The sequence below is a fragment of the Lemur catta genome, chromosome 13 (genome assembly GCF_020740605.2).
Source record: "Lemur catta isolate mLemCat1 chromosome 13, mLemCat1.pri, whole genome shotgun sequence".
NCBI lineage: Eukaryota > Metazoa > Chordata > Mammalia > Primates > Lemuridae > Lemur > Lemur catta.
This window is the reverse complement of record NC_059140.1, coordinates 14,152,013-14,167,900: the sequence shown is the minus strand read 5'-3', so window position 1 is coordinate 14,167,900 and position 15,888 is coordinate 14,152,013. Positions and strand designations below refer to the sequence as shown.

Genomic DNA, 15,888 nt, shown 5'->3' with positions numbered 1-15,888 from the left:
ACAAAGTAGCAAATGTCTAGGACAAAGGAATCAGAAGATCTATAGTACAACATGAGGACATAGTTAATAAGGGTGTACTGTATTCAGGATTTTTGCTAAAGGAGTAGATTATAGCTGTTCTTGCCACAGTGAGGAAAATGAGTAACTATGTGAGATGATGGATATGTTAATTTGTTCCACCATAGTATCCATTTTACCATATATGTATCTTTTAATATCATGTTGTATACCTTAAATATATCAATAAAACTTATTTTTAAAATTAAATAAAAAATAAAAAGAAGGAGAGTTTGAATTGGAAGAGAATCGCTATAAAAGGAACTCTTTAAAAAACCATGATAAAGAACAAATTGAACAGCACTTTTTACGGTAACCTACAGCTCATGGGTTGAAATGGTATGTAGCTTTTGTATTTTGTGTATGTGCATTTATTCCAAAGTGCAGGGTCATTAATTTATGAATGCTGTAATTATATCTTTTAGCTGGGTTTTAATTTTTTAAAGGGTAATAGGAAGCAAAAGATCTGGATTCCTATTCTGAGCCTACTGCTTAACATTAATGAAATCGTTAGTAAAACATTTATGTCTTGTGAATCTTAGTTTTCTCAGTCCCTGAAATTGTGATAATCACATCCCATCTGCCTACATATGAGGTTTATCGTATATATCTCTTTGGCTTGTTTTTGATCTCAAGACCTATGAGTCTATGATTCCTACTTGGAGTAAGTTTAAAAACATCAGGGGCACCCAAACATCTGATGCTCTTGAAATATGTTTTGGATAGTTCAGACCAATCCATAGTTTGCAGCACCCCAAGACACAATTTTCTGATTGGAATGGCTAAATTAGAAATGATTTAAGGTCACACTTTCTTCAATTTTTATTTTAAAAAATACCTTTTCCATTGATATTCTCCTCTAGACTGCCAGTAATAATTTGGAATTTTTGTTGAAAATATGTGTTAGCTCAAGGCCAAAGACTAAATCAGAACAACAAAGGTAAATCATAGTTATCTAATTGGTTTGAAGCTTAGAATAAATGTCATGCAGAGTGATGTCAAATTATTTTTCTAGAAACAAACACCAACTATACCATTGATTTGATCTCTCCATCCTCTCCTTTCTCTCTCACCTTTCTCCCTTTCTCTTTCTCACCAGTACATTTTTCTATCTGTGTCTTACATCAGAACCATGGAAGGTACATGGCGACTGGCAGTGGGACAGTATTTCCCGGAGAGCATTCTGTGGTATATTAGTTCAAGATGTTTACAAAACAAATTTTACAATTCAAGACAGGGACTTCTTATTGCCAAAAAAAAGGAAAAAATGTTGTGCGTTATCTTGGAGAAGCACAAAGCACTTGTGCAGAGAAGCTTTGAATTCAAGATAAAGAGTATTCACGTTTAGTTGACTGTAGAACTGAAACACACACGAGATATTCTTCGGTAGCCAATTTTAAAACATTAAGGAGAACTGGTGCCCAAAGCATTACATGCCTAATAGAGTTGAGATTTCTGCAAGTAGAAGCATACACATAATTCAATGTTACCAAAATAGAGGATGAACTCTCCAGCTCATAGCTCCCAAACAGAATGGATGCTGCCGGAGGACAGGGGCTGGCCTTTATACTCCCAGTTGCTGACAGACGGAAGGGCAGGTGAAGCTTCACGGTGCTTTTTAATTGGCAGGTTGAAACAGTGAGGAGCTATCCATACGCTTCCCTTTCAGTTTGCAAAATAGTTATTTGAGCCCCTCTTCCCCTCTCATTGGCAAAAGACACAATCACCTACAGCATTCTTACTATACTGATCTAACATCAAGAAAAGGCAAAATAGGATTAATCACCTTGGGAAATTTCCACCCCTGGGAAGAGCTAGACATTCTGAGAATTCTCCTAAATATCTGCTGAGTTTCATAGCTCATCTTTTAGTCTCAGCCAGCGGCTCTACGCAGTCTTCTCCATACTTCATCACGAAAACTTTCCCTCTCTGCAAGTGCAACCTCACTACTTTATGCCATAATGGGTGAACTCTGATTGGCCCTCCCCAACCCAAATTATGCTAAAACATATCGAACCTAATGAGTTTCTGAGTAGTAGCAGAACTGGCAGGGCCACTAGTAATAGGTGAATTTTGAAGGTTGTAAATGCCCATAACCATGACCCAGGTTACCTCACCTCTTTCAGGGATGCTACCTTAACAAGTGTAACCTCCAGAGAAGGGCTGGAGCTCCATGCAGAATCTAGAATCCTGCCTTGTGGCAATCCCAATCCACACACATTTGCCATAGCTAGATTTTTTTTCTTTTTTTTGTCTCAGAGAAGCATGTGACTGGTAGAACTCATCCACCCATTCTCATACAGGGAAAACTCCCTTTTCTATGGTTAGAAATCCAACCTCTTCTCTGAAGATCACAGAAATCTCCCACTCAGCCAACCTGGATTACACACCCCTTTGGGGGCCTTGCCTCTGTCTCTGTCTTTCTGATTTGCTGGCCCAAACCAGATGCACATAATTGGGTTTTACACCTTTTGAGTTTCCCTAAATTTTTCCTTGAGTGTTCCCTGACTGACCTTGGCCATATGCACTGACCCGCCATCTTCACCGTAAACCACAGGTTTGTGGAAAGCCAAAGTGTGAACTGTAAATATCTCTCAGAGTTCACAGTCCCTTCAAACCTGCCCCCTATTTTGAAAGTATCTTCCCAACCTTGCTGAGTTACCTGATCCCAAGTCCTGAATACATCAGTGGATCCCTGTCCCCCAGTTATCTACAAACTGACTCAGACAGAAAGGAGAGGAGAGGTATCTTTTTGATCTAAGACTAAAATTAACATTTCCTTGAAAAAACAAATAAGCCACAGAATTCCTGCATCTTCATTTAGGTTTTATTTTGACATTGCCGATTTACAAAACTTAGTCCAAATATAGTGATGCAGGATCCTGGTTTAGAAGTATGTAGATATAACTACTACCTGTTACTGTGTGGCATGTGGAATAAGACAGTTGGCCACTGACTTTGAGACAGCAAGAATAAACCACGAGGACTATACATGAGTTGGCTTCATGACTTGCTGTTGTTTTGTTTTGTTTCAAAGCTTTGATTGACGGCATGCTTCTTTGGTTGATACTCCTGGTCAGGAAACCCATCACTCCTTACAACAATGTTCGTCAACCAAGGAGCCTCTCTCTTGTTTGTCTCTCTGACTCAGTTATGCAGATAATTGGTTGAACAGAGAAACTACTTCTCTTTATTTTTGTTGGAGGGAGTAAAGTCATTGGTCTAAAGGCATCCCTGAGAAATAGAACTTGGCTTTCAAAGAGTGGTGTTGTGTATTTACAAAAGTGTCCACAGACATAAGGAGGAGGACAGATAGATATAAATCTTAAACATAAATGAAAAAAATAATGGGATAAATATCACTATAATGAGATTCAATTTCAGGAAGAATGTATTTTCACCTCTTCTTTAAGGTCTGGGTCACTCAAATATCTTGTTTGTAATTTATTTTCCTGCTGATGTCTTTGTTAATAACTGGTGCCTGAGCCCCTTGTAGTAGCCGGTGTCAATCATAGTAAGATTCACTATTCCAACATCGTGTTTGACTTGGCAGTGCCAAAATAAATATGCATTTAAGTGCTTCTCATTTAACAAATATTTAACTAGTAATCGCTATCCCTCTGCATAGTTGTAATCCAAGTGAGCATGCATTTTTTTACAGTTTTATTGAGGTGTAACATAGCTGAAATGCATGTTATGTGTACAGTTCAATGTGTTTTTACACATGTAACATGAAAATGTAACCTGCACACAAATTGAGATGTCGAATACATCCAACACTACAGAATGCTCCTTCATGAACTTTTTAAATATCTGGTTTCTTTTGCTCGATATTGTTATGTATGTGAGCAGTGTATCTAATGATGAGTATAGCAGAAATTCATTCTTATTCTATTACTGGGTAATATTCTTTTATAAAAATATATATGGACATACCGCTACATACTATGACTTAGTTATTTATTTTATTATTAATGGGTACTTGGGTTGTTTCCAGTTTTTGACTATTATAAATAAAGCAGCCCTGAAAATTCTCCTGTGTGTGCTTTGGTGGACATATGTACTTGTTCTCTTGGATAACGCCCGTGAATGGAATTTCTGAGTCATTCAATAGTCATGTGTTTAGCTTTGGTAGATAAAGCCAAACCACTTTCCAAATTTCTAATTCAAGCTATCACCAGCCATGTATGAGGGTTCTAGGTGTTTTCACATCCCATAATACAGTTTTGTATTTGTCTCATTTCACTTGTGATAACTATTTGCCCATGTCTCTATCCATTCTTGGTAATCATTCTTTTTAACAACTGCAGAATATGTGGTGGAGTAGTGGTGTCATATTTACTTAGTGTCATATTGACTTATTCTGAAATGAGAGTTGTTTTAGTTAGAAATACATGAGTTATCATAAATTAAATATATGTAATTAAATTATGTGGTAGTTTGGGTTGATTCTTATTTCTAAAGATGCTTTTGGTAACAAAACGTACATATATATCCTTGTTATAAATGCAGCTTATAATAAATAAGAATGTATATTCATTAAAAGTACTAAGTACTCCTGCTTTTAAGCTGTGAGTTGTAGCTTTCACTGATATGAAGGATAGAAATGATATTTTATGATATGTACTCTTATTATTACTGCCATTGTTGATGTACTGCCCATTTTTTAATCCCAAATAGGGACAGTTTGCTTCCTGGTTTCTAAATAAGGCAGAAGTAGACTTGTGCACATGACCAGCGCTTGGGAGAAGTTTTATGCAGCACTTCATAGGCCCTGAGCACAGGACCTAGAGGTAGATGGCCTGGTTCACAACCTTTATCCGTCTAATACTAATGTGTGTTAGTATGACACACTTGCGTGTTGTCCTTGGGCAAATTACTTCACTATTCTCTATCTCAGTGTTCTTCTCTGCAACACTGGAATGATTGTAGCATTTATCTCATGGGGTGGTCGTGAAGGTTAAATGAGGTAAGGCATTTAAAATTGTTCATAACAGTGTTTGGTACACAGTGATCAATAAAGTGTTAGCTCTAGTGTTCATCCTTATCCTAGGGTTTTCTTAGATGTCCAGGCTAATTAACTGCAATCTTCCTCTCAATGGGTCCCCAGTTTTGTACTTCCTAACTTACATTTCCCGTGGGAAGAAGTGCAGGGAGTGACTGCATTTAGGAAAGATGTTGGTTTGCACAATACTATTAAGAATTAAGAATTAAGATGGCTGTTTTGGTCATCTCTCAGCTTCTAGCTTGACTTTGTCAGCAATTGCAACACTTTCCGTAATTTATGGCATGATTTCAGAAAGTGATAAGCCTCAAGTACTTTCTTCAGTCAAAAAATGAAAAGGGAGAAACCCCCAAAAGTATGCAATCCTGGGATCCTACTTCTCTCTCCCAAGTTCCTCTTACGGGAACCCCTGAGAGGTTGAGATAAGCTAAGGAGTGGGCAGAGTCAGCCTCCACAGTGAGTGTTCCTGGCCCATTAAAAACACAAAACTTATTTGAACTAAACAAACCAGCATGTTGGTGGTATAACTGGTGAATGCCATAGCACAGCCCAACATCCCCAGGATCTTCCTGCCACTGCCCTCTGTGTATGTCCAGCTGATCCCAAGGGCAGTAAGTCTGGACAACAAGATTGCTCAAGTCTCGCATGGGTTTAGGTTCATTCTTACCCCATCTGACATCCTACTGATCTATGATTGGCCTATGAGGCTGACTCAACTCTAACTCAGTCTAAGAGTTTTGTGCCAAAGGAAGGTTAAGCAGTTTTCTAATGTTACTAAATACTTAGGTAACTCTCCAGGGAATCTCCTTGCTTAAGGATGATTGAGGACAAAATGTGACTTCTACACACCACCAGATCTTTCTGCTCAGATGAAGTGAGTTTGTCCACGTTCTAAGATAGACGTTCTCTTTAACTTGGACCTTCCTCCCCCCTATACCTACACGCATGAAAGGAAACATCAAAACCAGACAGATGGCTTGGCATTTAATATTTTGCCTGATATAAAAGGTTTATGATACTAATATACTAATGCAAAGTGAACAAGTTTTGTTAACTATTAGGAAAGTTTTCAAGAGAATTTTAAGGCAGAATTGAACTGTAATAGACCATCTCATTAGTATGTTAATTTTCCAATGTCAGATTGCATCCTGGCTGGTCAGATGAACTGTTTCTGTTACTCTTTGCCAGAAATTGAATGTTGAGTTAAATGCCTGTGCAATAAAAGTCAGATATCAATAAAGGAGTGACAGCAATGCTGACTGCTACATAGTATGGGCATTTTGCTAGCTAAAAGTTTTTGTAACTATCCTGCCCAGGTTGCTATTGCAATAACAGACATGTATTTCATTCAGTCATAAATGATGAAATAGATTCTTTTAAATGAACATATTATGTCTCCCAGTAATTGCAAAAGCAGTCCTTAAAATGCTTTAAACTTACATTTAATTTTTCTCTTGACGATGGATTTTCCTCCCCACCCCCATACTTGGTTTTATAAACCAAGTATGTTTGGAATCAGAGTCTATGAAATGTGAAAAAAATTCATTTAAGAGGAGTACCCTTTCAACAAAAATATATGCTACTCCAAATTACCAATTAATACACTACTTTCCCCAATATGACTCAGAATCCTTTAATGTGACTCCCTCACCCACACGTGCCTTGGTGGCCAAACATCTCTGTTTTGTGTGTTGACACAAATTTGTCATCCTTCTGTGGAGGAGAAGTATGTATGAGGTGACATAGCGTCACTGGTATCTCTTGTACTTTTCCCAAAATTCTATCAAAACTATGTGCTGTAATTATAGGGCTGCTGCTGCCAAGGTCAGCTGGGAACCAAGTGGGGGAGTCTGACGTGAGAGCCTGAGGCAGAGCTCCTGATGTAAGTGGACAGAGGAGACACCTGTACTTGACACCAGTACCTGGCCTTCAGGAGAGTGAGACCTTTCTCTCCTGACTCCTGGGGTTCCCTCCTGCACCTGCTGCACCTCCTACTGCTGGCCAAACCAGACACCTATTTCCTGTTGCTGCTGGGCTCTAGCTTCTTCTCTCTGCCCTTAAAGTTATTGGTGCCCTTTTCCTCCACTGAATCAAAAAATGCCACAACACAAATCCATACGTATTTTTAGATAAAGGGTTTTAAATAAGCTTAATAATAAAGATTATTATAATACTCAGTATAGAACATTACAATTTTATAACATCTACTGTTAAAATGTGCCTTATTTTTCCTGTGCTATGGATTTACTTTTTAACATCATTCAAATTAACCTATAAGCATATATTTTGTTTCTGGCTTTTTATTTTTCGATAATGTCATTCATGAACATTTTTCATGTTTTCATATTGTCTTTATGTACACATCAATTGAATATTTTCTGATTATAAAAATAGCAGTGTTTCAATATAGAAACCTTACAATACAGGGAATAGTTAAAAACAAGTAAACAAAAATATCTATTTCTTCTTTTCAGGCTCAATTACTTTCGAGATCTTCTAGATATATAATTAGGTTTTTTCTTTATTCAGACTTAATATATTGCTTTCTATTAACTGGACAGTTTCTTTAAATTAATCCACCATAGAATGCATACCATTTAATTAATTGTGGTTTTGATGTAGGAGATTTGTTATTTCTTTCTGTTGTTATTGTGATTAAGTTAACAATGAATATCCTTGTATACAAATCTTAATGGCATTTGTGATCATTTTCTTCACATAGGTTTCTACATATGGAAGTATTAGTACAAATGATATGAACATTTCAAAGCTTTATGCCATGTAACCAAATTGTTTTTGAGGAAGACTCTACCAAATTAAGCTCTCAAAAAAAAGTGTATGGGAAAATATCTTTCTCATCCTAATTTTTAAAATATTATTTCTTTGCAATTTTAATGAGACTGATACTTTCTTATGCCTATCAATCATTTATATTTCTCTTTTAATTATTCCTCTTATTTATATAGTAAGTTTTAAAAAAATATTTCTTAAAAAGTTAACTCCCACTTATTGGGCACACACTATATATTTAACACTAGCTATTTTTCTAGAACTTTGTGTTAACTCTAATTCTAGCAACCATCTAGATGGACAGATTTCACTTGTTATCTTATTTTTATATGTCAGGGAACCACAGCTCAAAAAATTGAAGTAACTTGCCCAAAGTTATCCAACTAAAAAGTGTTTGAACCAGGATTCCTACCTGAGACTGAACAACTCCAAGTTCATCTCTAAGCTCCTACAAGAGAAATAAATCATCTCATTACATGGATAACACACATGGACACTCACACACATATTCTCAAAAACAACCAAAACAAAGAAAGAAATATTCCTAAATCTCAGCACCATTGTTAGCACTAAGGGAACATCATTCTCAACATACTTTGTGCATACTGTAAAGAGAGCAGGCTAGAGAGGAGAATGGATGGATGTCAAATGATGGAAGACAAGAGATCTGAAAAAAAAATCTATTAAAATTAAAGGCACAACACATTTTAAATGTTTCCTCTAATGGAAACTTAATTTTATTTATATTATTTATCCTAAAAAAGAGTTTAATAGTTGTAAACGTGTTCAATAGTTGTGTAATCACACCTTTAAACATTTCTTTTGACTCGTCTCAAAACTGAAATCAGAAAAAATAATCACATTTGTGTTCATACATTTTGATAGTTTCTTGTCCTAATGTTTAGCTCTCTAAGGCATGCAGAATTTATTTGGGCACACTGTGTGAGTTACAAAGCTATCTTTGTTTTTCCTTATAAAAAACTAAATCAATTAGTTAGAGACATGCATTTGATAATTCTTTCTCTCTTAGCTTTATATTCTTTGACATATGAAGTTTGTATTAAGGGTTTTTTTTAAAAAGCTCTCCTTCCTACTATCACATTTATATTTCTACCATATACAACAAATGATCTTATCTGCAGGATATCATAGAATTATTACTTGACATTTTTAAAGGAAAATAATTGTTATTTAAGTGACGTATTACAGACCCTCAAGTATCATGATTGTGTACTGCTTGTAAGAAACAAAATACAGGTGCAAATCCACAGGTGCTTGCCAATTTGGTTCTACAGTTTGGACAAAGTAAATGGAAAGGATATAAAAATTCAACAACTAACAACAATAATGGGTATTGACACTATAATAACTATAATGATAATGGAATAGTGTACCCATTGGCAGAAAATGAGGAAGACAATTGTCCTATTGATACTCTAGGTCAATGATGCAGAAGAGGCAGGGTGCAGATTCTCCTGGACATTCCAGAATCACTTGGGGACTTTTTTCTTTTGCTCAAAGCAACCTCATGTGTACTTCCCCATGCATCCCGTAACCCTCTTCACAAGATCACAGTTGTTAGGGTTGCTGTGACTGACTCAGGTTTGTCTTACTTCTTTCCTCACTCACCATGTGGATTCAGAGGTCTGAGATTTTATCACCCAAGACTGTTGTAAATCCTAAGAGTGATAGTTTACATTGAATCACAAGATTGATTTCTTTAAATTATCCTTCAAAGTTTCACTTTCTTCATTTTTCTTTTATAAAAATTACTTCTGGAAGATCACAATGTAATTTTTTGAAGTGATTAAATTTAATGTGTCAAAAAACATGCATGTGACTTAATTGTGATTTACCTTGTATTGTACTTGTGTGTGATGAAAAAACTCTTGATTTACTGCATGTATAGCCTAAGTAACAGCTAGTGAGAGCCACTTGGTATGCAGGCTGAAGTCCCTTAAGGGAAAACAAGTCCGATCTAGGGAGCAGATGCAAGGACTGTTTTAGAGAAGCAAATATTAAAACATGCATATATTGTTACATTTTAAATTTAGAAATCAGTGTGTTTTTTGTTTATGTATTTGTGTTTAAACCAAAGCATTAAAAGAACACTTTTTTTGCTAACTTTCAAAGATTTCCACCAGGCACTAAGATAATTTTACATTTTTAGTTCAGATTGACAGGAACATAATAACTAATTGGATTCTTCTAACCTGAAATACCAACAAGCAGAGGGTCTGGGGTGATAGGGTTAAGGATGTAAGGATGCCCATTTATCCTGGTATATCATTTTGTTTCAGCATGCAGACATTGGATATTGGAATACTGGACATCTTTGGTTTTGAAGAATTTCAAAAGAATGAATTTGAACAAGTAAGTAAGCTTTTTCTGAAATTTTATGAACTTTAATGGCTTTTTTCCAACTAAGTTATTTTTTACTTCAGTATAGACTGTTAGTGTAATGACTTGCAAATACGAAATTAAAATAAGTGCTTTACTCTCATGTTTTAATATTAATATCCCTGGTTTGTTGACATATTCATCATTTTTATGTGGCCTTATAAAAAGTGGCATAGTCACACATTAAAAACAGAGTCACTTGTTTGAAAAGACAATACAAGATGGAGACCTGAGTTGTACTTACAGAAATATTATTTCTACTAGGTCAGAGAGAGGGAGGACATGAATATTTGAAATCAGGGCAAAGACCTTCAGAAACCTTGGCCAAAAATCAGAGTGGAAATACTCCATTATGCTACATGCTGTGATTTGTAGATTCATCTCTATGTGCCATTCATACATAGGACTACTGTAAATTCATAAAAACACATTACAGAAGCACTGGTTATTTTTAAACCATCTATAATTTAGGGCACTTTATAAAGTGCTACATTGTTAGGCATTTTAATAGTACTGCATGAATAGTTTTATCAAATTAAGTATACCTAAAAATTAAATGTTAAAGAAGAGAAAGAAGTACAACTTTCCTTAGCAAGCAGAGAAGAAAAATAAACCTGTAAAAAGATAAAAGTAGAAAGATAGAAAACCAAACTGCATTATATTACAGAAAGAATTACAATGAAGCAGAGTTTGGGGAGAATTTTTAATAATTATGTAATTTGTTTGGCTTCATTTTCTTAAGGTAACCGATCATGGGGTGGTTAATGATACTGGACAAAAAATTAAATAAAATGTATTAGAAACCCAATTCTGTGACTTTTACTGGCATAGAGTTCTTGACCAAAATGAAGGATCTATAGCCTTGGCTTTCTTATTTGTAAAATCATGATAATAATAGATTTACAGAATTGTAAGATTAAACATGATTAAATAGAGATTGTGGTGTCATTGACAATCACACTGCACATTTTTAAGAAATGATGGCTAGATACCATTACTGCTGTAAATGAGAACACTTAAAACCCTTTTGAAATTTAGCCAACTTTATTTCTAGAAAAGTTCTGCATTATCCTATGTGTAGATCTTAATTATGCTGACTCACCTAATCCAAGCTGAGGTAACGTGAAGCATGTTCCTTACAAAACTTTGCAAAATGTCTGATTTGAAATAACACCAAAGATGACATAAAATTCTTCCTCTTTTATACTTTTCTATGGATTAATAGAAAAGGAAAGACTTCACATTTTTATTTATTGCTTACCATAAGAAAAATAATGATGAACACAAGGAGGAAAGTAGTTAAGTGTGAATAGTAGAAGATATATAATATATGCAGGTTTGCAGGCTGCATCTGATCATGTATTTCTCAGCTCAAATGCTTGAGTGTTGACAGGCATCAGTATAGATTCCTTACGTTTTTACCTTAAAAAACAAGGAAGCTTTCATGTCTGTAATGAGATTCCCTGGTTCATCCATCCCCTGGTAAGTGACAGATGGAACGATGTCATGTAAAGTTCTTTATGGGGGGACTTGCTCCCAAGCTGCTGCTCCACCCCCAAACATAAATATCAATCATGTCTGCACTAATATGTGCAAAACATTTATATTGTATTGCATACTTACTTTACTACAATTATGTAAATCCGTCAGTATTCTTTCTTTTTGCTAAATATTTCAATGATATATTTTAGGACATATTCATAGTCTGAAATTTCTGTATAACAAGGAATGACTTTTTTTTCCCAGTCTAATGAGTAAATCTCTATTAAATGCCAAAAGCTAGTTTTAGACTAGATTTTATGAGTAAAATCTCAAAATGAATTCTGAGATTTAAATTATGAAAAAAAATTATTATTTAAAAAAATACATTGTTTTCTTAGTAGTTTTGCTATTGTACACAGTAACAACTGGGAGTCATTCAGAAGGATAACATTACTTTCTTTGTGATGAATACAAATCTCATCTTAAACTGGGCTTAGCAAAGTTCCTAAATTTGCACGTGAACTTTTTTTCTTTAAAGGCCACTGGTTTAAGGGATACATTCTAGATTCTTTTGTTGCTAACAGAAGGTGGACTTCCTCATTTTAATTCCATTGCTAACTCTCAACAAAATGCTTAAAAAATCAATGCTGTATTCAGAATCAAACCTAGAAAAATATTAGTGTTTTTGTAAGTATTTATTTTATTCTGTTTTGAGCTTATTGACCCATTGATCAGCTATTCACTAGAATGTCAACTCCTTCTGGATTGAAATTGTGTCTACATTTGGTATGTAATAGAAATTTAATAAATGTGTTTTCAATTTAAAGAATACACTGCTAAGAAAAAAAAATCTTGATAGTGGATTTCCTAGTGGTTCTTCTTGTGCAGAAATAATGTATGTGTGTCTCAAGAATCATTCCTCTCTAAGAAGCCTGACAAACGTTTAGAATAAGGACACACCCAAGGGGCCGTCACGCAGCACCAACACGTCCACATCTCCAAAAGGTCAGCATCTCCAACCTCATACCCTGCAGGAGCTCTAAAGATTAAATGGGAGATGCTTACAATATTCTTAAATGAGAATTCGTTTTAACTAATAGGAAATTCCAATCCTATTTTCTTTGACTTTGTCTTAGGCTTCTATAACAAAATATCTTAGCTTTAGGTAATTGATAAACAACAGAAATGTATTGCTCATAGGCTGGGAAGTTCGAGATCAAGGCACCTGCAGATTCATATCTGGTGAGGGCTTCTCTGTTCCAGAGACAGCACCTCATCCTCACATGGCACAAGGGCAGGGCAGCTCTCTAGGACCTCTTTTAGGAAGGGCACCAATCCTGTTCAGGAGGGTGGAGCCATTATGACCTAATCACTTCCCAAAGGCCCACTTTCTAATACCGTCAACTTGGTGATTCACATCAACATACAAATTTTGAGGGTACACAAACATTCAGACAATGACAGGCTTTTAATGAATCATTTCTCTTCAAAATTATTTCTTTTATTATAATCAGGACAATTTTTAGTGTAAAAATTATAGTTGATATAATCTAGCAGTAGTTTGTTACTTCAGTAGAGAAAGGTACACTAAATAATTTGAGTCCCAAAGTACAATTTGAGAGGCTAATTAGTCTGTCACCCTGATTAATTAATTATATTATCACCCACTTGCTGTCATATAATAGCTACATTTCATAAAATTTTGTTTCCTTTATTATGTGGAGTTCATATCCAGCACTGCAAAAATATTTCCCAAAGCTTTGATGGGAAAACCTCTACAGTCCACTCTTTTTTATTTTATTTTAGGATACTCTTTAGCATTAAAAGTAGTGAATTCAAAGTATATAATAAGTTTGATAAATAGAAAGGTAATAAACAAAACAAAGGTACTCCCCTACACACTGCAATGCCAATGATGTTAGCAGAGAGAAAGCAATTTGAGGCATGAGAAGTGTAAAGGAAAGGTAAAAATATTACTACTTCCAGACATGATTATGTATCTAGAAAACCCAAAAGAATTAATGAGACCATTACTACGAACAATAAGAGAACCTGGCAAAGTAGCAAGTTGTAAAATCAGTGTGTAAAATCAATAACATATATTTTAAAAATATTAGTAACTAGAAAAGAAGACACCATTTATATTGTTTTAAATAAAAACTAAACAACCTAAGTGAGGGGAACTTTAAAACATTTTTGAAAAGAAAAATAGTCTTAAACAAATGAAAAGACATACTACGTTTTCAGGCAGAAAGGCTTAACATTATAAAGATACCACTCCTCCCTACGCTGACTTATAACCTGATGCAATGCCATTAGAAATAAATGAAGAGTGAATGTAGAATTAGAACAAGTCAATTTCATAGCTCCTAGTAAGGAGTGGATCTATGCAATGGGTACCAATGACTGCTAACATTATAAAAAGACAACATGCACGAGAAACCTATCAAGTATTACTACAGGGAAGGAAGGGAAGAGGGGAAGGAGAAAATCTGAATATAATAAAGTTTCTTGATAATACTAATAGTTAACAGGAACCAAGGACAGAGAAACATGGTAAAATAAACTGTAAGGATGCACTGCAAAATTCACTGTCTGGAAAACCTAGCCTGGCGGGGTAGCTCAGGCTCAGAATCTCAGTACTTTCAGAGGCCGAAGCATGAGAATCACTTGAGGCCAGGAGTTCAAGACTAGCCTGGGCGACATAGTGGGAGCTCATATCTAAAAAAAATAGAAAAAAATGGCAGGCATAGTGGCACGTGCCTGTTGTCCCAGCTACTTGGGAGGCTGAGGCAGGAAGATCGCCTGAGCCCAGGAGTTTGAGGCCGTAGTGAGCTATGATTGCGCCACTGCACTCCTTCCTGGGTGACAGACGAGACCTTGTCTCAAAAAATAAAATAAAATAAATGTGGAAAACTGTACAGGACAAACAACCTGATTTTTTCAATATATAAAATGCAGGGAAAAATGTGAAAAGAAGTGGTCTATAGATTAAAAGTGATCTAAAGACATATACGTCAGGTGAATGTGTGGATATTATTAGACCCTAATTTTTTAACTTAGGTATAAAAATTATGAGACAATTAAGGTAATATGAAATCTGGACAGTTGATGAAATTTTAAAAAATTGTTGATTATAGTATGGTGATAATGGTATACTATGGATGTGTTTCTTTAAGTCCTAATATCTCAGCGAATTATACTAAAATATTTGCTGATTTAATGACACAATGTCTGTAAATTGCTTCAAATGAATCCCCTTTGGGGGACAATAGGGCAATGGAAAAAGCAGAATGGGCCATGAGTCGGTAATTACTGATAATTGTTGAAGTTAGTTGATGGTAGATGGGCTCATATATTATTCCCTTCACTATTGAATATGTTTAAAATTATCCATAATATGCCATTTAAATAAATAAGAAAAAATTGAGGTTATATAAATATTGTTTTAATAAATGCTAGCATGTTTTCTCTCCAAACATGTTATTACAAAGCTCTGCATGGTACAGATCTGCACTAAAGAGCATAGTGGTGGCAACAAATGATCTAACATACAATAATCTCCCCAAATGCCCCCCATACGCATACATGCAAATGCACATAATGAATCTCTTCAAGCTATGGAGTCTAGTAAAATTACATGTCAACAATCTGCTGTAAGAATTTAGAGAATTTGGAGAGAACGCATGTGTTCCAAGTAAAAGCTTCTGTTGTAGAAGATAAAATTGTGACATATAATCTATTTTCAAGCCAGGCTTCATCTAAACTGATTTCAGAAGAGTTGTCAAGGACTCAAAACATTTCCCTGCTTACAGACTGTTTTCTAAAAAGTGAGACTTACTGGAAAATTCAGAGGAACAATAATTCAGCCAGGCTTCAGCTATGTGTTCAAGGAGTTTGGAAAAATATCCATATCTTGACTTCTAAAGTTTTATGAAATTATATTATATAATTTGGCAATTTCAACTTCAAATTGAAATCAGTGAAATTTCTATCTTTATTGTGAAATCACTATCCTAGCTATGATAGAAAGAGAAATCAAATAATGAATTAACTACTATTAATTTAACTCTTAACAAATACTCTTCACATGGATTAGCCCATTTTACACACGGTAAAATTGAGAATGCTACAATCTCTGCCCTGCAAGAGTG

The 15,888-nt window shown here is 35.1% G+C and overlaps 1 protein-coding gene across 1 annotated transcript in view; it reads left to right on the top strand.

Annotated features, from left to right (window-relative positions):
* The window catches only part of MYO16 (myosin XVI), a 476,542-nt gene that overhangs the window by 281,386 nt on the left and 179,268 nt on the right, over positions 1–15,888 (top strand). The window contains exon 20 of the mRNA XM_045567153.1: positions 10,153–10,225. Coding sequence (XP_045423109.1) covers positions 10,153–10,225 — 73 coding nt within the window. The remainder of the gene's footprint in view (positions 1–10,152; positions 10,226–15,888) is intronic.